This window comes from Cynocephalus volans, chromosome 8 (genome assembly GCF_027409185.1).
Source record: "Cynocephalus volans isolate mCynVol1 chromosome 8, mCynVol1.pri, whole genome shotgun sequence".
In the NCBI taxonomy this organism is placed as follows: Eukaryota; Metazoa; Chordata; class Mammalia; order Dermoptera; family Cynocephalidae; genus Cynocephalus; species Cynocephalus volans.
The window spans coordinates 609,647-629,687 of NC_084467.1; the positions used below are offsets into that span (position 1 = coordinate 609,647).

At 57.9% G+C, this 20,041-nt stretch overlaps 2 protein-coding genes across 2 annotated transcripts in view; both read right to left on the minus strand.

The window, feature by feature from the left end:
* Window positions 1-101: 101 nt before the first annotated feature.
* TMEM240 (transmembrane protein 240) lies at window positions 102-5,756 on the minus strand. The gene is made up of 4 exons (XM_063106874.1): window positions 5,700-5,756; window positions 5,057-5,163; window positions 481-689; window positions 102-397 (listed from the first exon to the last, which is right to left on the minus strand). The coding sequence occupies exons 1-4, from the start codon at window positions 5,754-5,756 to the stop codon at window positions 249-251; spliced, it is 522 nt and encodes a 173-aa protein (XP_062962944.1). The 3' UTR covers window positions 102-248.
* A 1,309-nt stretch (window positions 5,757-7,065) lies between these two features.
* SSU72 (SSU72 homolog, RNA polymerase II CTD phosphatase) overlaps window positions 7,066-20,041 on the minus strand; it is a 29,983-nt gene continuing 17,007 nt past the window's right edge. Inside the window, exons 3-5 of the mRNA XM_063104481.1 lie at window positions 9,677-9,816; window positions 9,435-9,553; window positions 7,066-7,550 (exon numbers count right to left, since the gene is read on the minus strand). Of these exons, the coding sequence (XP_062960551.1) occupies window positions 7,449-7,550; window positions 9,435-9,553; window positions 9,677-9,816 (361 nt within the window). The 3' untranslated portion in view covers window positions 7,066-7,448. The remainder of the gene's footprint in view (window positions 7,551-9,434; window positions 9,554-9,676; window positions 9,817-20,041) is intronic.

Here is a 20,041-nt window from a genome sequence, read left to right on the forward strand (position 1 = left end):
GCACGGCCCAGGAGGCCAGGGTCCTGCTCCTGAGGCCCAGTGGGCTCCCCCACCCCAGCCCCACCCCGACCCCCTTTATAAAAAGAAGAGACAGCACCTTCCACTGGACTCGCCCGGCCGGCTGCAGCCCCAGACACACTGGGCCCAAGGCCACCATCCAGTTCCACCGGCCTGGGCGTCTGCGAGGTCCCTTTTACACCTGTACAGCGGCCGGCAGCACGGCGGCCCCAGGGAGTCCTGTGCACGGCTCACAGGTGCCGTGGGCTGGGGTGGCCATTGTGGTAGAGTTTCTGCTTCACGTGCACCATGTTCCCTGCGGCCTCCTCGAAGGGCCTGTGCGGCCGCCGGCCCAGCTCCCTCAGGCTGCACAGCTTGGGCAGCCAGGTCCAGGAGCCATCTGCAGGGGGACAGGGTGGTCAGGCGGCCGGCCAGGCCAGGGTGACCAGGTGGTGTTCCTGGCGCCGGCCGCAAGGCACTCACCGTGGCGCCGGCCGGCCCTCCAGGCGCGCACGGCGCAGTGCAGGACGCCGTCCACCCACACCAGGAACCAGCTGATGCAGAAGCCCAGCAGCAGGCCCAGCATGAGGTCGATCTCCTGCTTGGTCACATTGTCCGTCACAAAGTAGTTCTCGGAGGCGTCCACCACCGACTGGTCCCCGTCGTATGGGATCACGTAGTGGATGTGGTGCCTGCGGGCGGCAGGGCGGGCTGGCACCTCTCCCGCCGCCCCTACCCGGCCTTCCCCGGGGCCTGGCCGGGCAGACTGGGGACCCTGAGGCTGGTGACATGACTCCTAAGGGGCACCCTGGGGGCTTCGTTGAAGTAGGCCCCATGGGCTGGTCAGGAAGGGGGCCTCGGCCCACCCAGGCCCAGGACACCAGGCGGGAGAGCTGCTGGGGAGGGTGGGAGGTCAGTGGCCGCGGCCCAGGGAGACCAAGAGTGAAGTCCAGGCAGGCGGCAGGGGCTGGGGCTGGCAGGGGCGTGTCTGCCACAAGCCAGCACTCTCTGCCCTCCTAGGGCCTTCTGCTGGCCTGGGGCTCCGAGGTGACCCGGACAGGGACGCAGGAAGGCAGGGCAGGCAGGTGGACAACGCCTTCTGGGGGAGGGCTTGGAACAGATGTGCCGTGGCAGGGGTTGCGGTCCACCCGCTGGCCACAGCCCAGCTTGGAGCAGAGCCGGGCTCACAGAGGCCCGCTGCCGCCTCCAGGGCCTGCCCTCCGGCTCTCCTGAGGGGCTGTCTACACCAGTGTCTCTCAGCATGCCCTCCACGTCACTCCGGCCCACGCCCCAGGCTTCCTTCTGTTCCTCTGTCCTTCGCAGGCGCCTCTGCTGCCCTGATTCTCTGGGCTGGAGGCTTTGGGGGCTCTGCCAGCGCCCCCCTGCTGTCCCCTCTCCTGGGGCACCTGCTCGCCCATGCCCCGCACAGACCTGCATGTCTGTTGCCTACTCAGCTGCTCCTGGGATGCACAGTGTCTGGCTGCCCAGGCCAGGCTGGACAGGTCCACGTGGCCTTGGCTACACATCACTCTCCTCTCCCCTTCCCGGCTCTCAGGGACTATCCAGTCTCAAGCCACCAAATCCTTCAGGCCCTTGCTCGCCTTCAGGGTGTCATTGATGCTCCCCACACAGCTCCCTCCAGCTACCCCTCCCATTCCAGGGCCGGCTGGACACCTCCTCCAGGAAGCCCTCCGGGCTCCATGGTGGCTCTGCTGAGGGATCAGCTCCCGGGACAGTGAACTCTAGGCTCCAAGAGGGAGCCACGGCCCTGCATGCCCAGGACACCACAGTGGTCACACTCCCTGCACCTCCTCCTGCAGGACCATGCAGGGGCCACCAGGGTCCTCCTGCCCTGCGGCCCCTCGCAGCCCCCTCCCCTCAGTTCCCTGCAGTCCCTGCTGCCCCCCATGTCTGCTCCAAGCTCCAGCTGCCTGGTCTCCACGTGGGATCTACAAGCACCTCGAACGTGTCTGAAAATAGCTCCTCTCCCCCTAAACCTGCTCCTCCCCGTCTTCCCCTCTGTGAGATGGCAGCTCCCTGCCTGTGTTCAGCCAAGACCCTGAGGTCCCTACTCCACAACCCCTCGCCCTTCCCCGGCCTCGCTCCACATCTGGCCACAGGGACCTTCCCCAGAATGGAAACATGACCCGTCCTCCCGGGCCCTTGCCGCCCACCCTCACCCATGTTTCTGTGCCCGGCCGGGCCCACATGAGCACTTTTCTCCCCATGGGGCCGGAGGGTCCTTGAGCCCCAAACCCAGGCCAGCAGGGACAGAAAGGAGGCAGTTCCTGCCCTGGCCTCCTTGAAATCCCTCCTGGGGACCCCTAGAAGCCAGTGTGCTCAGCATGTCCAGAGCGTGGCCAGTCTCGGTGGGCGGGGTGGGGGCCACCACCGTTCACAAAGCAGGGGCCACTGGCCCCCGGCCAGTCGGTGAGGCGTGACTGTGACTGATGCCTGACAGTGTCGCGTGTCCCACCATGAGCTCATTAGCCATCATCCACCACTGTTGGAAAACTATTATCCGTCGCCCAGAATGTGCAGCTGCCGCCTGCCCCAGGGGAGGAAATTCTTGCTGACCCGTTAGCAGTGGGTGCACAGCTGGCCAGGGTGGAAAACTCGAAGACCAAGTCAGCAAGGAAGCCAGAAGTTTCCCTGGGGCCCTGCAAGTAGGGAAAGGCAGGGCCCCAACCTCCAGGAGGTCAGAGGTCACAACCTATGCCCCACGGCTGGCCCGGGCATCTGCAGCTCCTCCTCCCCTGACCCTGGCTCTTCTCCTTCCTGAAGGCCGGGGCTCAGGTCTCCCAGGTGAAAGCAGAATGAGGCAGGCCTCAGCAGAGACGGGCCATCTGCACACGTATGCCTGTGACGTGTGCATACGTGTGTCCTGCCTGAGCCACACACACTGCATGTGTCTATCCAAGGTCCAACGCATGTTGTGTATACACGCCGGCCACATGCATAGGACATGGCATGTATACCACAGACACAGGCTCCACATCTGTGCACTGTGCACACCCTCAGTCACGAGAATGGTGTGTAGCACATGTGAGTGCACATCCACTCGGCTTTACACACAGACAACCTCTCGTGGGACACTGTCGTATGCATGGGGTTTTTGTGCACATGCGTCCTTGGGAGCATTAATTCACATGCATGTCATCTGTATGAAATTCCACGTATAGGCATGTACAAGGCATACACATGTATACACGCTTATTTTGCACAGTGTGTCCACATGGGTTGAATCTGTTGTGACAGTGTGTGTGTATGGTGCATACATGTACACTCCATGTGCACAACTGTAATCTGAACACACATTTGCTGCATCCACATGGAGACATTTCAACAGTTCCCTGAGCACACTCTGTGCTGTATATTGTATTATATATGTGTACTTTGCATACACATATATATTGTCAATATACAAGAGGACTTCGTATGCAGAATTTACATATCCTGTATGTGGAGATGCGTACGAAGCATGTACATGTAGACACACACGCAGAAACACACTATGTCCATAGCAGAGTGTGGCTCTGTGTTTCCTGTGCACAAAGGCCTGGCTCCAGCTTGCACCCTACAGGCACCTGTATTACATGAGCCCACATGTACTCTGGATACTACACGAAGCGCTTATGCTCGCCCTATGCAAATACACTCTAAAAACATGCTCCCTGTCTGCCCTGGCAAACCCTCAGAGTGCTGTCACAGGCAGGTATGCGCTGGTCACAACCACCCACACATGTGAAATGTGTATTACTGATGTTCATGGGGCTTGGAGTCTGGGTCCGGAGCGTGCTTGCTGCCAGCCTCAGGGAAGGTCTCAGGATCACCCAGCCACGTGCATTCACAGTCATGGCCCTGGAGGCCGTGGACCTGACCTTGTGCCTTTCCTCAGCCATCAGACATGCCGGGCAGGCCGTGCACATCCGGCAGGAATACAGGGCTCTCTGGGAACACGTGGCCACCCAGCAAACTCTCCCCCCATCCCCAGCACATGTGGGCATCTTATACACCCTCGTCTCTACCTACTCTAATGCCTTGCTCTCTATCAACACACTTATCTGTACCCATAGGCATGTGACATGCTTAGCAAGACACACAACTGTCCTGGCTCACACGTGCCCTGCACCCACTATGTGTGCACACAGACCCTGAGGCAGGAGTGCAGGGTCTAAGGTTTGTGCCTCCTCTCCCACCCGCCGCCCGTCCACGACTAGCAGCGTGACCTTGGGCAAGTGTGTCCTCCAAAGCCTCTGTCTACTTCCTCATCTGTCCAGCAGGGATGACAATGTCACCCATGAAGGCGTCTTGTGGGGATGAGAGGGCATGCGTATGTGTGCATTTGCTGTGTGTACGCACATGTATATGCACAGACGGTACACACATGCGCGTCTCATGAGAAGATGTTTATTTCATACAGGGACATACAGACATGCATGGCGGGGAAGACTCCATCACTACGTGTGCACAGGAGGGGGTCACACAGTGGGGTAGGGGGCCTGGGCTCTCCCCTAGCTCTGAGTGACTTTGAGCAAGCTCTGCCCCTTATTCCCCACCCCGTGCCTCAGTTCCTTCTCTCTGCAGTGCAGGGGCTGTGCCAGGTGCCCCTCAGGGAGGGCCCTGCGCACCTTGACCTTCCGTACTTCCCAGCCCTGGGCTCTAGGGAAAGGTCACGGATCCAGTGCAGGGCCAGGAGGAGGACACTGAGTCCACTGCCCGGGGCCTGACCCCTCCCAGAGGCTGGGCCGCGCCTCCACTGTGGATGCCACACTGGGCTGCCACTCTCCGGGCTCCTGGCATTGACACAGGAGGCCCCGGGCCCACCCCGCCATCACCATCCTGGCCGGCCCTTTCTCTAAAGGCATTTGGGGGGCGTCCTAACTGGCTCAGCCTGCGCCCCTCTCAGGAGGCGCCGCGCTAGCCCAGGCTGTTCCCGGGGACGGCCCCTCCCCCAGGGCACCCGGCAGCTCCCACCGGCCTAAAGCAGCCCAGCCGGCGCGGGGCCCGGCGCACATGTATGATCACGCGTGTCATGCCGGCGCCGGGGCGGACTCACCGGCCACAGTTGCAGTGGCAGACGCGGTCCTCGCCCCGCAGGTGCGGGAGGATGTAGTTGTGGAATCGGTCCAGCAGCGCGTTCATGTCCATCAAGCACGCGATGGCCTGGAAGAGCCCATGACCGGCCAGCGGTCAGCGCCGAGGACCCGGTGGGCCGGAGGGGCTGCTGGGGGCGCGGGCCGGGGAGAGGGCGCGTGGGGCCGGGGAGGGGGCGCGCGGGGCTGGATGAGAGCGCGGGCCGGGGAGGGGGCGCGCGGGGCCGAGGATGGCGCGGGCCGGGGATGGCGCGGGGCCGAGGATGGCGCGGGCCGGGGATGGCGCGGGGCCGGGGAGGGGGCGCGCGGGGCTGGATGAGAGCGCGGGCCGGGGAGGGGGCGCGCGGGCCGGGGAAGGGGCGCGCGGGGCTGGATGAGAGCGCGGGCCGGGGAGGGGGCGCGCGGGCCGGGGAAGGGGCGCGTGGGGCTGGATGAGGGCGCGGGCCGGGGAGGGGGCGCGCGGGGCCGAGGATGGCGCGGGCCGGGGATGGCGCGGGGCCGGGGAGGGGGCGCGCGGGCCGGTAAACAAGGCGCGCGGGGTGGAGGCGACGGCGCGCGCGGGCGGCGGCAGTGTTGGGGGCGCGCGCGGGAAGCCCCTCCGCTCACCATCACGATCGACGCCCCCAGAATCATGAAGATCATGGTGTTCGCGCTCATGGACATCGGGCGGGGCCGGGCCGGGCCTGAGCGCCGCCCCCCGGCCCCGGCGCCCCCCCGGCCCCGGCCCGATGCTGAGCCCCCGCCGCCTCCGCAGAGGCCCGCGCCTCCAGGAGCCGCCGCCGCCCGCCGGGGGAGGACGCGCGGGCGCGGGCTCGGGGAGGGACGCGGGGCCGCTCCGGGGTCGCTGGGCCGCGCCGGCCCTCCGCGCGCCGCTCCGCCCTCCGGTCCTGCCTGCGCTCCGCGCCGCTCGGCTCCGCTCGGCTCCGGCCCCCTCCCCCTCCCTCCCTCCTCCCCCGCCCCCTCCTCCCCGCCTTCCGGGGGGGCCCTCGCCGCCCCGCGCCAGCGCCGGACCCGGAGCCGGCCGCGTCCTGGCTCCCGTGCCGTCCGCACGACGCCGGGCGGGACCCTTCCCAGGGCCTCTGCTCCGTGTCCTGCGCCCACCTGGCCAGCCCTGGCCCTGGCCGCCTGGGCCGCCTGTCGCGGCCCCCGACGCCAGCCCGACCAGGACCGTGGGGCCCGAGAAGGCGCTGCGGGTCGTTCCTGCCGCACTTGCTCACTGACGGACCCTCCTCCTGGCCGGCGGCTCAGCGGGGAAGGGCTTTGGGTGGAGGGGCCTGCAAGGTCACCGAACAGCTGCCAGGGAGGTTACTCCAAAGCCATGGCCACAGTTCCGGGGTGGGAGGGCAGAAGGCAGGGATGGGCTGACCGGGAGCCCAGCAAAGGTCAAAGGTTGCCTCGCAGATGGGGGGACCAGGAGAGACTAGCAGGGCCAGGCAGGGGATGCTGAAGGCAGGGGCCCCAGGCACTCTAGTCAGGCAGCCTCAAGTCCAGAGTCCCGGTGTCCATGGTCCTGCTCTGGCTGCCCCTGATGCCAGGCGCCTGGGGTGGGGTCCCCAAGCCAAACCCTCACCCACCTGAGGCACATCCCTAATAGGCACAGGAGCTCCAGGGCCTGCCCTACTCAGCCTTAGGAAACCGGAGGGTCACCTGGAAGTAAGGCTACTGGAGGACAGTCTTGACACCACAGGCAAGCGAATCAGGGGCAGGTTCCACAGAGGGAGGGGGCCCATTCTGCCTGTGTCCAGCAGTCCTGAGCGGGGAGGGGTCAGCTTCCTGCTGCAGGCAACACAGGTCAGGGGGAGGCCCCAGGCCCAGGACTGCCCTTGGTGGCAGCGCACCTGCCGTCTCAGGTCCTGCCGGTCAGAAGCAGTGGCCAGGCCTCTGCTGCCTCCTCCTCAAGGGTGAGGGCCAGGCCGGGAATTCAGACAAAGCAGAGATGACCAGCAGCTTCCATTTACCGGACAGTTCCAGGTTCTCTCCTAGTAAGATTCAGCCCATCGCTTTATTTCAGGTGTTTGTACAGCCCAGCCAGTTAGGGGAGGGGAAAGGGGAAAGGCGGGTGAGACAGGCACACGTCGGGGGAAATGTCCTATCACGTCGGGGGAAATGTCCTATGAACCTTTTCTTTTTTGGTTAATGAAAGAAACCTCTATAATCAATATCCCACTCATTATTGTAGAAGTGGGTAGAAGAACTTGTTTTAATCTGGCATTTATGTGCATCTTCTCATTTCACATGTACAGTTTATCGGGGTAACACTGCCACCCGCAGCAGTGCACCTAAAGTAGACAACGTCGAGAAGGAAGCAGCACTGACGAAGGACGTGCAGGCCGCTGGCTGGGGCGGGCGGCGCCCTCAGTAGAAGCAGACTGTGTGCAGGAAGGTCCTGCCGCTCTTCTCCTCGAACTCCTGCAGCAGCTCGTCAATCTCGTTCTCCATGTCCTCTGTGTGCTGGATCTGGAAAGGACAGGACAGCCACGTGAGCAGCACGAGGCCCAAGGCCCTTCCCTGCCCCAACCTGTCCTGGAATCTGCGTCTTCTCTCTCATGGACACCTGGATGGCTGGGGGACCCCAGGCCTGGACCAGCCCAGGGCCCTGCAGAAGCCAGGTCTGCTCTGGTGCTGAGCAATACCCAGAGGCACATTCACCACCCCCCACCCCAGCAAGGTCTCAAGGACAGAGTATTCCCAGGGCAGCTCCAGGCCCTCCCCCGGGGCGGAGCCTCATATGGAGGAGGAGGCGGGCACCATGACCTCCACAGCAGCCACTACAGAGCCACAAATTGGGTGGAGCACAGAGGTGATTCTGAGAGGAGGGGCCAACTCCGAAACCTGGAGGCTGGAGTTCAGGCCCAAGCGGAGCGACCACAGCAGGGCCTGTCCTCAGATGTTGCACAGACACGGAACCCTCACCACCAGTGCTGTCTCCACTTTGCAAATGAAGGCACAGAAGTCACTTGCATGAAGTCACCCAAGGAGGGAGCTGCCCATGCACTGTGTTGGGGCAACCTGAACACCGTGGTGTGTGCAGCAGCATACCTGCCACCACCCACCAGATGCCACAGCATCCCTCCCTGTGGTAAGAACCACGGATGTGGCCAGACGTTGCCAGATGTGGCCTGGTGGAGAACTCCTGCCTGGAGGTGAGGAAGGCTGGCTTCTGAGCACGCCCGCCCTAGCATGGGCTGCTGGTTGACCCCCAGCCTCCACCTCCCCTGGGTCCCCAGCCTTGGCCACATGCAGTGTCTCAGAGTGAGGACAGGCCCCTCCAGGACTGGGCTCTGGCCAACATGACCTAAGCAGAAGTTGCACGCATAACTCCTGGGACATGTCTTTCTCTGAAGCTCCTTCTCTTGCATGCTGGCCGGATCATGGGCACAACTGCTGGAGCTTCAGCATCCACGCTGGACCATGAGACGTATCAGGCACGGAAGCTGTGCCAGGCTGAGCAACCACACAGCAGGAGCCTGGGTCCCACACCACTACTTCACCAGCCCTCACTTGCCCATCCCTGACTTCGTGAGTGTGACACCAAACTTCTCTCTTGGTTAAGCCACTGTTTTCTCTCTGTTTTCTTCATTTTTCTGTCACTCAAAGTCAGCTGACCTAGACTCAGACCCCAAGAGCAGAAGACAGGACAAAGCACGTGAGTCTCTCCTTGGGAAGTCCTTTGCTCACAGCTAAGCACTGCAGCACACCTGCACAGTGGGTGCAAAAGCCCCTGGGGCACAGCTGCCTCCTCTGCATGTGGGAGGACACCCAGGGCCCCTCAGGGAAAGCCAGATGTCTGGAACAACAAATCCAGAGGGTGAAGGGGAGGACACAGAGCCCTTTGCTGCAGATGCCACCTCCGGAAGCCCCAGGCTCACACAGGGCACACCTCTGACTCCAACGCTCCATCCCATCAGAGGGGCCTGTGTCCTGGGAGATCTTGGTGGCCACACACGGTCTTCACAGGAACCTGAGGTTGCACAGGTCACTGCCCCCTTCTATCAGCGATGAACAGAGAGCACAAATGTGGGTTCTTAAGACAGTCTTTAGTTGGTTCTCAAACTTGTGGACCCCCTGCATCTACTTGCATTTTAACATTTGAAAATAACTTGACTGAATTGCATCATGTGCTGCTGCTTGCGATGGGAAGCCCTGCCCCATGAAGGTGGAGGTCTCTGCCACTTTCCTCTGGCAGGGACTGCTTGGACCCCAGGCCGGGCGGTCACAGTCTCTCAACCCCTATGGAGCATGTGCAGTGAGCTGACTGGCCGGGAGCACCTGGTTTCCATGGAGCCTCTGGCCCAGTGCAGCCTGGGGTGGGGGCCGGGTGCCCAGGTTCCTGATACTCACACACTGGCAGAGCTCGCAGATGAGGAAGGCCCCCAGTGTGGCCTCTTCATGGTTGTCCTGGATGTCCACGTTGACTACGTGCACTGGCTGGCAGGTCTCCTGTTCTCTGGAATTCAGATCTGATTGGGACAAAGTGACACAGACGTCAGAGATCCAGGAAGCAGAGAGCGGGCAGTCAGCATGGCAGAGTCCCGTCCCTCCCCAAGCACAGCTGTGCAGGGTAGGTGCAGGGTCTGTGTTACCTTCTACCACCTGGTCGTAGACTCTCTCTTCACAAGTGAGGATCAGATCAAACAGATCTTTGCAGTTCTGGAACCTTTCTGGCCGGGGCTTGATTCTCTTATTTCTGTCCAACATATGTAAAATGCCATTCTGTGTATAGCTAAATGCTAGAGTTAAGGAACTTCAGATAAAGTTCTTGTTTATTAACCTGGAAGTGCCTGTGTCCTCTGTCCCTGCCCAATGCCCCATGGGTCAGCCCTTGTCAGCAGGGCTATCATGGGACTCAAGGCACTGGCAGTTCTGGGGAGAGGGTGAGGTCACAATCCTTTATCCTAGCTGAGGCAGAGTCACCACGTCCCCCAGGGTCCTGCAGAAAGCAAGATGGGGGAGGGGAGGTGCTTGCTCCTTACAGAGCCCGACCCCTGTGAGAAGAACCTAGCCCAGTAGATCTGCGTCTGGATGCGCCCACCACAGCCTGCGGGCTTCTCCCTGGGCCTCGCTGGCAGACAGCAGAGACTGGGCATCCGCACGCCTGTCAACACGCTGCCTTCTCACGAGCTGCAGCAGCTTCGTGGCTTCACGCTCTCCATCCCAAACATGGTGTGAGGAGCCTGCTCACTCTCCAGCCCAAGCCCTTCAGCAAGGACAGAGCTAACCTGGAAACCAAATCCCAAGTCTAGCTCAGTTTAACAAGAGGAAATCTGGAAACCCCAATGATGAAAGGAAACTTCAGCAGCAATGAGGCCTGGAAAACTCAGTGACATAAAAGTCAACATGGCAAGACAGCTCAGGAAGGAGAAGCTATGGTTTAACCAAAAACAGACAGTGAAGGGTAACACAAGGCCTGAGTACGCCATGTCCTGCAGAGTTCCAAGGACATGGCTGGGCGGTGCCAACACACACAGGCCCTAGCAGTCCTGGAGGGGGCACCCCCTGGACTCAAGGCAGGGCCACCCCCACCCTGATGGCTGTCTGACATCAGGGGTTCCCAGGAAAAGGATTCACTCTCTCAAAAAAGAGACAGAGACTGAGTCCCCAGAAATAGGTACCATGGTCATCAGCCATTCCAGACAGTTGGGGACAAGCATCTTATTAATTCTATTTAGGAATTCTGAGTGATACATTTAATTCTAAGTCCTGTCAACTAAATCAAGCTCATTTTACTTAAAATATATTCCTGCCTTCCTGGATATAAAAACAGCTCTTAGAATATACTTAAGTGGTCAATCCAAGAGGTTTAACTTGAGCATCACCTGACCGTGAGTGGCTGGACATTTCTGGTGACTGTCACTTTTAGCTAAGTGTGATACCAATGGTCACCAACCATGGCCGATGCTGTGTCCCTGGTGGGGCCTGTCATCCTGAACTTATGTCTTCCCAGCACACGCCGAGGTCCTGCCGTATCCGTGCTGCCCCCGAAAGCAGCTTTGCTGCTCCCATCTAGGCCTGTCTTGGCAGAACTCAGTCCTTGAGAATCTCAGAATCAAAGTCCCCTGGGAAGAAAAATTATGATTTGTAATAATGAATATGGTAATAAAAATTATAAATAAATAAAAATTATATATATATATATATATATATATATATATATATATAAAATTAGCTTAAGAAGGTCCAGCCTGGTTCAAGGCTGAGGGGCGCTGGTCCTGGAGAGACGTTTGCCAGGTGCTGCGAGCAAGTTCCTTGGCAAGGTCTGAACAGTTCTACTGAGCCCTTATGGAGCCCTCTCCTCTATTTCTCAACTACGTGGATGAGGCAACAAAATTAAGATCCGTGTAACCACTGAGAACACGTCTCGTTTAGGGACAGAGGAAGCCTCCGTAGATTACCAGGAAAGTAGGAAGAGTGGCCTTTTGGAACCGTTTCCTGGCAAATAAGAGGGATGTCAGGCTGCGGCCCTGCCATGTCCTGCAGGAGGCCCGTGCGGGAAGTCCCTTAGGAACGTCACCACCGACTCGCCCACCCCTTGCGCTCACAGGCACCCAAGGGCCCTCCTGAATTCCCACTTCAAACCACACAGGGCAGGGAAAGTAGGGAGCAGGATGCAAAGCAACAGAATGAGGCGCCAGATGAGAGTCGTCTGCAGCCAAGACAAAGTCTTTATTAGAGTGAAAGCTGAGGGCCGAAGGGCGGGCGGACCCTTGACATGTTCAGTGAAGGCCGCCACCGGGGCCCGCTGCAGGAGCTGCGCAGCACCTGCCAGTCTGCGAGCTGGGAGGGAAGCGCCTTTCTGGGGAGGAGTGCCAACTGCACGGGGGAAGAAGTGTGTGGTCGGAACGCTGCAGCCTCCAGAAGCATCCTGTCACCACGGGGTGAAGTGTTTCCCACCAGTGTTCCCTGGTGACTGCCCCGTGCCCACACCACGGCTCTCCTCAGCATGGCTACCCCAGGCATCCAGCACTGAACCGCGCCCTGGACACGGCAGGCAGCAGGCTGAGACACCGCCTCGCCCACTCCCCACCACAGGGGTCCAGGCCCCAACCAGGTGGAAGGGCCTGAAACACACCCAGAAAAGTAGGCCAAGGGCAGGCCCTGGGCAGGGGAGGGCAGGCAGGAAGGACTGGCTGCATCTCTAGAACCAGCTGTCCCCACCGTACACAGGCCCGCCCTCAGACTGTACACATCCTATCTTGAACATGGTGTCTGTGGCCCAAGTGACCACGTACTATGAGGGGCCAGCCAACAAACAGAAGCCAGGAAACATCAGGTATGTTGGAACCCTACCGGAAGTTAACACATTTCTCATAAATTCCCACACAAATTCCCTGAGAAGACTGGCTTAGAAGCCAGACTCAACGGGAGCCCACGGCCAGCTGTGGGTGGTTGGCAGTGGGACGGGGCACAGGTGGGTGGATGCAGTGGGGGGGGTCTCCACCCTTCCAAGGACCCTCTCCTGCTCAGCAGTGGGTCAACCAAAAGGGCCCTGGCCACGGTGAGAAGGCAAGGAGGCCCTCACAGGGCAGGAGGCTCCAGCCAAGCCCTTGGCCTCCCAGCAAACCCATGGATGCCTTCCGGAAGGCCAAGAGAACAAGGGTGGAGCCAGTCATGCGGACTCTTTCTAGCAGCTCAATCCAGACCCTTGAGAGACCTGCAGGCGGAGAGCTGTGTTCCAACGCCCAGGGAACGCCACACCCTCACCTGCTTGCAGAAGAGCAAACGTGGACCAGCTCCCTGTGCCTCTCCTGACTGCGAGGGCGGCCATGAGAAAGCTCAGCTCCTGCCCGGTGCCGTTCACACCCTACACTGCGCCTCACACCTGCCCCGTGGCCTTCAGAGGAACCATCAAGCCCGTGTGGGCCTCCCCGAGGCTGCGAGGGTGGGAGAGCAGGGCTCAAGCTGTGTTCATATCAAGGGCCCCAGGAAGACCTGAAATATTCTGTCTCATGTGACAAGAAGTACAATAAATACAGGATCATTTGCAAATTCTCTAGGGTCTTAACCATAAAAGAAACAAGTTAAACTTTCCTGTCCATGCAGAGCACATGCCATTTAAAATCTGTGTTACATAAACATCAGTGATATGGCAAAAGGAAAACCCAAGGGGAAACTCCACAACTTAGGCTAGGATTTGTTGGGAACTTTCTGTTAAAAAGAGAGAGATGGGCCAGCCCATGGCTCACTCGGGAGAGTGCGGTGCTGATAACACCAGGGCCCCGGGTTCGGATCCCATATAGGGGTGGCTGGTTCGCTCACTGGCTGAGTGTGGTGCTGACAACACCACAAGTCAAGGATTAAGATCCCCTTACCGGTCATCTTTTTAAAAAAAAAAGAGAGAAGAAAAATTTTTTTTTAAAAAGGAAGAACAGCCATAGGAGATATTTCTTTTGACCTGCAAAAGACAAACACATCAGAGAGTTCAAAACGAGTCCCCGTGCTGCAGAGACCTTCTGGGACAGCTCATCTGCGTGGCCGCGGTCTCTACACCCACGGCCCAGGCTGGGGACAGTGATGCCTCGGAAGGGCCCATTCTTCCAGGATTCCTTGCAGCATGTTATTTTGAATATTTACTCTTCTCTTAAGAGTTGAGACACATTCGTTTGGTTCTAATTTCAAGGCAACTTTTTGGTGACATCAAGTTTAACCCTAACCATAACTCTATCAGTTAGGGTGAATGCTTTTAACTCTCAAATGCTTTCTCCAAAGAGAAACTGACTTCCGCAGACCTCTGATCACGGCAGCTCATGGAGCTCTGTTCCCAGTGTGTGGGAACACAACAGGCCAGCCTTGGGCCACCCACAAGGGGCTGTCCTTCCTGCCTCTCTCTGAACCTCACAATAAAGGGCCCTTGTCAGACGTGCCTGCCAGGGACCAGCCAGCCCTGGGAGTGTTGAGGGACACTGCTCTGGTTCTCGTGGCGCAGCAGGCATGAAGGCAGCTGGCACCAGCACAGGATGAGGTCTGGCAGAGCCTCAGCAGAACTTTCTGCTGAGACAATGTGCAAAGCAGAGATGGTTCGACAAAGAAAGATGGGGGCAGAGGCTTAATGCAGCAAAGGAGTGAGAAGGATGAAGGGTCGTCTGGAGCAGGTGGATGTGGCGCCAAGATGGCACAGCGTCCACTCTCTCACACCACCTCCTTTGCTAAGCCTCTACCAAGAGGTGTCCTCACCTTCCCACGGCTGGGGGCTTTTCTCCTGCCTCTTTCCCAGTTGGGCCCAGGTTTCTGCCATGGACACACCCTCTACCCAGCCCCCCCAGCACAGGCTCCTGCACCCCTCATGCTGCCCTGGGCCTTCCCCAGTCCCGGCTGGACAGAGGCCACCCGAGGCACATGCGTCACTGAAACTGAAGCAAGACAGATCAGGATGAGAAAAGCCTGACTCAGAACACTACGAAAATGTCCTAAGAAGCAGGGCCTCTAAGTGGACACAGAGGCCATGTGGGTGGGGCAGGAGGGAGGCGAGGAGGGAGTGGCGCTGCCTGCTCAGAAAGGGGCTTCAAGGCAGGCAGCCCTCAGGGCGCCCTGCAGGTCCCCACCCACCACCCATGGGGCTCCCCTCTGTGCTCTCTCCTGGCAACCACAGGAATGGTGCTGGGCTGGAAGAGGGCAGAGGCTGAGGGAGTACCAGGTTCTCCTTAAACCCACTGTCGAGGTCACCCAACTGCAGGTGGTTTAGTGAAGTCCTGGCTGGATCAAAAGCCACTTAAGCTTGAACAAACTTAAAGACACAGACGGCCCCGTCGCGCTGCTTCTAAGAACACGAATGGAATGGAGCCCACTGAGACCGTGGATCAATGTCTCCTCTGCCCTCCACCCAGCTGATCACTATCCTCACAAACTCTGCCACACCTAACTCAGGATTTCCATTTCCTGGCTTAGACATGTATCCGAATCATACACGCCCGTGGCTACCTAAGGGCAGGCGACGCTGTGGCTGCAGGTCTATACAGAGGCCACTTCGCCCACCCGTCTTCCCCTCCTGGTGGGCCTTGGCCAATGCCCAGACAACCCGTGCCCATCCATTCTTTGGATTTAGTCCTGTAATTGTACTTCTAACTACAAGCTTAATCAGACTGGTGCATAAAATATAAAGTAGAATTTTTAAGTTGGAACCCAGGTGTCCTCGGGGACAACAATGGTCAGGGCCTCCCACAGGCCTAGTGGCCCCTCTCCTTGGGGTCCTGGGAAGCTCCAGGACACCTTCCCCAATTAAGGGCACATGGCAGGGCCCTAAAGGGATGTGGCTTCTGACAGCACCCAAGGCTCTCACTTCAGGATAGGCACAGTGTCGAGTTCAGCAGGGGTTTGAGCCCCAGGGAAGCTCCGAAAAATCTCCCGGTCCCCAAGCCACAGACGGAGACCTGCAACTTCACGTGGGACGAGTCACCACCCGAGGCCAGACGAGGGTTCCCAGGCCCTCCCTTCTCTGCTGGTGGGCACAACCCACCCTCAGAGCACACCTTCCCCCACTCCCCTCTCAGATCTGCTGGGAGGTGAAGGGGGCTCAGGGAGCCCCTGCTCCTGCAGACAGCCACAAACTCACAAGTCCCTGTGTGCGCTGACACTAGGCAAGGGCTGAGCTCCACAAGCCGCACATTTCCACTCACCAACCAGCGGAGGGTCAGCATTTCCTGGGGAGCAGAGGCATGCCCTGTAGCCTCCCCACCCCATTTCTCAGGACGACCCAACACCGAGCTCAAACGTTAGGGCCATGATGCAGTGGCAATGTGACTTCACTTCAGACTGGCACCAACCGTGGATGGGGCTGGACTACGCGGCCCAGAGAAGTCTCCTCTAGGATCACGTAGACTCTGAGCCCTTGCTGACACGCCAACCACAAAGGAGTCCAGGACGCTAGAACACGCACGAGCTTTGGGGCGAGTGAAGGACGGAGCACAGTGTCGAGCATCTGGGGGAGTCAGGCGCCGCACAGCGCATCTACTGCAACCCAGCTTTTAGGGCTTGGTGTCAATGCCGTCGTCATACAAGGTCTCATCACACACACATCTGTGAACCATGAGCACCAGCTTCCAGCCCACCCAAGGGGAGGAGGGAGGGCGCACCACCCACAGGGAGGCTCCTGCGTGGGGAGCTGTCATGCCACCCCACGGACCTTCTCATAACAGCTCCATGTGAGGTGAATGGCCATATCCCCAAGCAAAAGATGGAAGCACACACTGGACCTCAGACACACACGTGCTCACTGCAGGGCGGATGCCCGGGGACCACCGTCCCATGCAGCAGAGCAGCTGTGCATTCGCCTCCCAGACAGCACCAGTCACAGAGACTGCTGGCTGACAGAGGCAGTCACAGGAAGCGTGAACAGCAGCACTTTTAGGAACAAATATTACTTATATGGAAAGAGTCACAAAAATTAGGAAGATAAATGTCTCCAGTAGCACACTCGGAGCACTGTGATCCATGGCTCCGCAGGCATCAGTATGGGACACGGGCCTGGCGGAGGGGTCATCTTCTGGGAAGCAAAGGGAAGCGGCAGGGTGCGGACCAAAGCAGTGGTGCTGATAATTTCTCCCCAAATTGCCAAGTAACAGGGAAGTCACTTTTATCGGGCTAACATCAGCAAAAAATGAGCTGGAACGCAGAAAATAAACGCCACTTGTGATCACATTCTACGCGTGTGTCAGTCACACCAAAATGCTATTTACATGCTCAGGTTTCCCAAAGCACATCTCCTGACCTGGGGCACCCCACTCCCCACAGCGGCGCCCACTGGATCAGGCAGGGAATCTGCACTGTGCCTGCCCCACGATCAGGTGACAGGCCCAGAGAAGGGCCACTGTCCCTCCCTCCAAACTCACCAGAGACAGCCTTTTGCCACCGAGATCCTGCTGCGCAGGCTCTAATGCTGCTTCTGTCGCCTCCTGCCCCTACTGCATGCGGAACAAAGTATCTGGCTGTCAAGGGACATCCTCAACTTTCTTCCCACCCTTAAGGGAATGTCACACACACCCCCAAGTGCACTGCAGGAGACGGCCAGTACCTGACATCTATGATGGGGCACCAACAGCCTTTCCCCAACAACCGCCGGATGTGGGCAGGCCACCGGCAACTTCCACAAAAGGACAGCACCACAAAGCCAGCTGTTCAACTCACCAAGGAATTTTCCAGTTCAAAGGACCCTAACACAGAGGGTCCTCGCATCATTCTAATTTATCTCCAATTTCTCTTAACTCCAGGTGCAGAGAGACAAACTCCACCTGACCTAGCACTTTACAAATTGTCCCATGTGACAGGTGATCCTGAAAGGTGCTCTGCTGCCTGGTGTGGACAGCCCACCCCCTCGTGTAGCCGCCATGGACATGGTGCAGCAGTAGCAACTCTTTGAGAAGCCCTTTATCTCAAATATACTTGTACAAGGAATCTGCAAAATCTGTTCAAGCAGCACTGGGGAAGCAGTGAGAACTGCACTATCCTATTTTTTCCCAAAGGAAAACAGTACCTTAAAATAGTGTTTTAAAAAACAAACCAAAACAGAATTCATAGAACACAGCTTCCATGACCCTTCAGTCCACAGCCTCCTCCTTAGGAACCTGCAGTGTTGGCCAAGAGGTCAAAAAGGTCAGGGAGCAGATCCCGCCTTAGACTGTCCTCATGAATTCCGCCTTTCTTGGTGAATGATCTGGTGATAGACAAGGCCTTGCTAAATAAGGAAGGCTCCTGTGCATTTTAACACCTGAACTGCGCCCTAAACACCCAGGGGCTGCGTGTTCCTGAGTCCCCACTGCCTGGAGGCGACACCCCTGGTTTCCTGTCCCTGACAGCTGTGAAGTCAGCTTGAGGACCAAACTGAAGCGGGCAGACTACAAGGTGGCTATTACAGACATGCAGGCACCCAGCACACCGTCTAATCAGATGAGATTTTATAGACTCTCAAATAATAAAAGTGGTACACTGCCAATTGTCCAGATAGAGTAAAACACGACATTCATTAAACCTTGAGGGTAAGCTCAAAAAAATTTTTTTAAATAAATTGGCTGGATAAATAAAAATGTAGTGAAAAAATATCTTTAGTTTTTGTGTTTTGTTCCAAATAAACAGCCCTTCCCAGCCCTGTCTGGGGCTAGCATCATAAAAAACTTTAGCATCGAAACAAAACAAAACCAAAAACCAAAAAAAGATCCTGAGCCCTAAGTCAGAACACTTTAGTGAAAATTTACTTTTCAAACTTTTCTGAGAAAAAATTCTTAAATAATGAATCAATCCCTAATGCTAAATTGTTATAAATAGTTCAAAACCAAATTAATCTCAAACATTACACTAGGAGGAAAGTTGAGTCCGAGTCTATCACTGAACACAGAATCTGTGGCAGGTGGCTTCACGTGACACTGATTCCTGGGACAAACACTAGGGGTTTTACCATTAGTAACTCTGCACCTGCTGCTTGAGAATGGTCTGGAACTTGGCCCCCCCCAAATGATCTACCGCAAACACTCTGGGTGTGATGAAAAAACAAAATGTACTGCTTCTCTCCCCAGATAATTCTATTTATCTAGTGATTTAAAGAAAAATAGTTGTTTTACCAAAAAAATTGAGTTTTCAGAAACAATCTTAAAAAAAAAAAAAAAGCCAAAAGCATTCACAGCACAAAATGACTGGACAAAGCCCAGGGTGTCCAAAGAGCTAGAAGGTCCCCTGGCTGACAGGAATGCTTCACTGTCTCAAGGACATACTCACAAGCTGCAAAACACTTTCAGGATAATGCAGTTCGCACAAAGAAGCTTGATTGTCTACTTAAGAGAGGGAGGCTAAAGTCCCCATCCACAGGAGGCCAGGGGTCACTACAGATCAAGACCGGAGGAGGGACCCTGAGAAGGTGGCAGGTGTGGGGGATGGGCAGGGGAGGTGGCCAAGGGGACAGCAGTGAGCAGCCGGGGCCCTGACAGGGACGCAGTATGCAGGAGGGCGCGGCTGTGGCGAAGCAGCGAAGCTGGACTGTGAGGCTCTCCCTCAACAGAACATGCCGCCAAGCAGCAGGCAGATCAGAACACTGGGTAAGTGTCCCTCGACATGCCCAGCAGGCCTGCCACCCCCAGCATTTGCTCACAGGGCAAGCTGCCCAGGGCCCCAGGGATGGGGACGCACCAAGGCCTGCCTAAAACATGGCTCGGTAGAGCTTTCCTTATAAAGGTTTTATTTTCACTTCTTGGGGTAATTGTGAGCCTGGGGTGTCACGAGGGGTCAGGACAAGGTGCAGCTGCCTGCACCTGCACACACATCTAGGCAAAGGTCAACAGAATGCAAAAGCTTCCAGGCTAACACCATGTCAGGGAAACACTCCCCACATCAGACACCTCCCAAAGACAGTGCCTTAGGGCCAACAGTCTTGTCCATCATGGAAGTGGACACGAGTCACTGCAGAGCACAGCAAGTGCTTTGCAAAGGAAATGGTAAGAGGCTACCCATATGCCTGCTCCCTGCCCCAGCTCCAGGAGGGAAGGCTAGCTGTATACTTGTTGGCCAGATCTCCCCAGAGACTGAGTTAACAATGAGAACACGCAGGAATCTTGGCACAGACCACCTTTCACCCATTATGGGCACAGCAGATACCCCACATAAAAGGCACCTGTCCTGGAGGTGCTTTTTACAGGCTTGAGAACGGAGGTCTCGAGGGTCAGGTGAGGGCCTGGCCAACTCATGTTTTCAGGGCACAGCACCGAAAGTGCCGACACAAGAAGTCCCCATGACTGCTTGTGCCATGTGCAGCAGGGATGACGTCAGCGAGCAGTACTGCTGGTAGGGCAGCCAGGAGCCTCGCTGCAGCCCCAATGCCAGACAGGGCTGTACCCAGCAGCACAGTGACCAGCAGCTCTGACGGTTGGACCCTTGCAACCTCAAAGCAGCACCTTGGCCTGAGAGGGAAAGGCCAGTGCTGCAGGGAGTGGCGGGTGGCTGTGGACGGGCTGTCCTGGAGCAGCTCAGGAATC

Coding starts and splice junctions, on each gene's coding strand:
- TMEM240 (XM_063106874.1), bottom strand. CDS start 5,756: ATGTCCATGAGCGCGAACACCATGATCTTCATGATTCTGGGGGCGTCG. Junction 690..5,056: donor TGCCACTGCAACTGTGGCCG/GTGAGTCCGCCC, acceptor TGCCGCCCGCAG/GCACCACATCCACTACGTGA. Junction 398..480: donor GAGGGCCGGCCGGCGCCACG/GTGAGTGCCTTG, acceptor GTCCCCCTGCAG/ATGGCTCCTGGACCTGGCTG.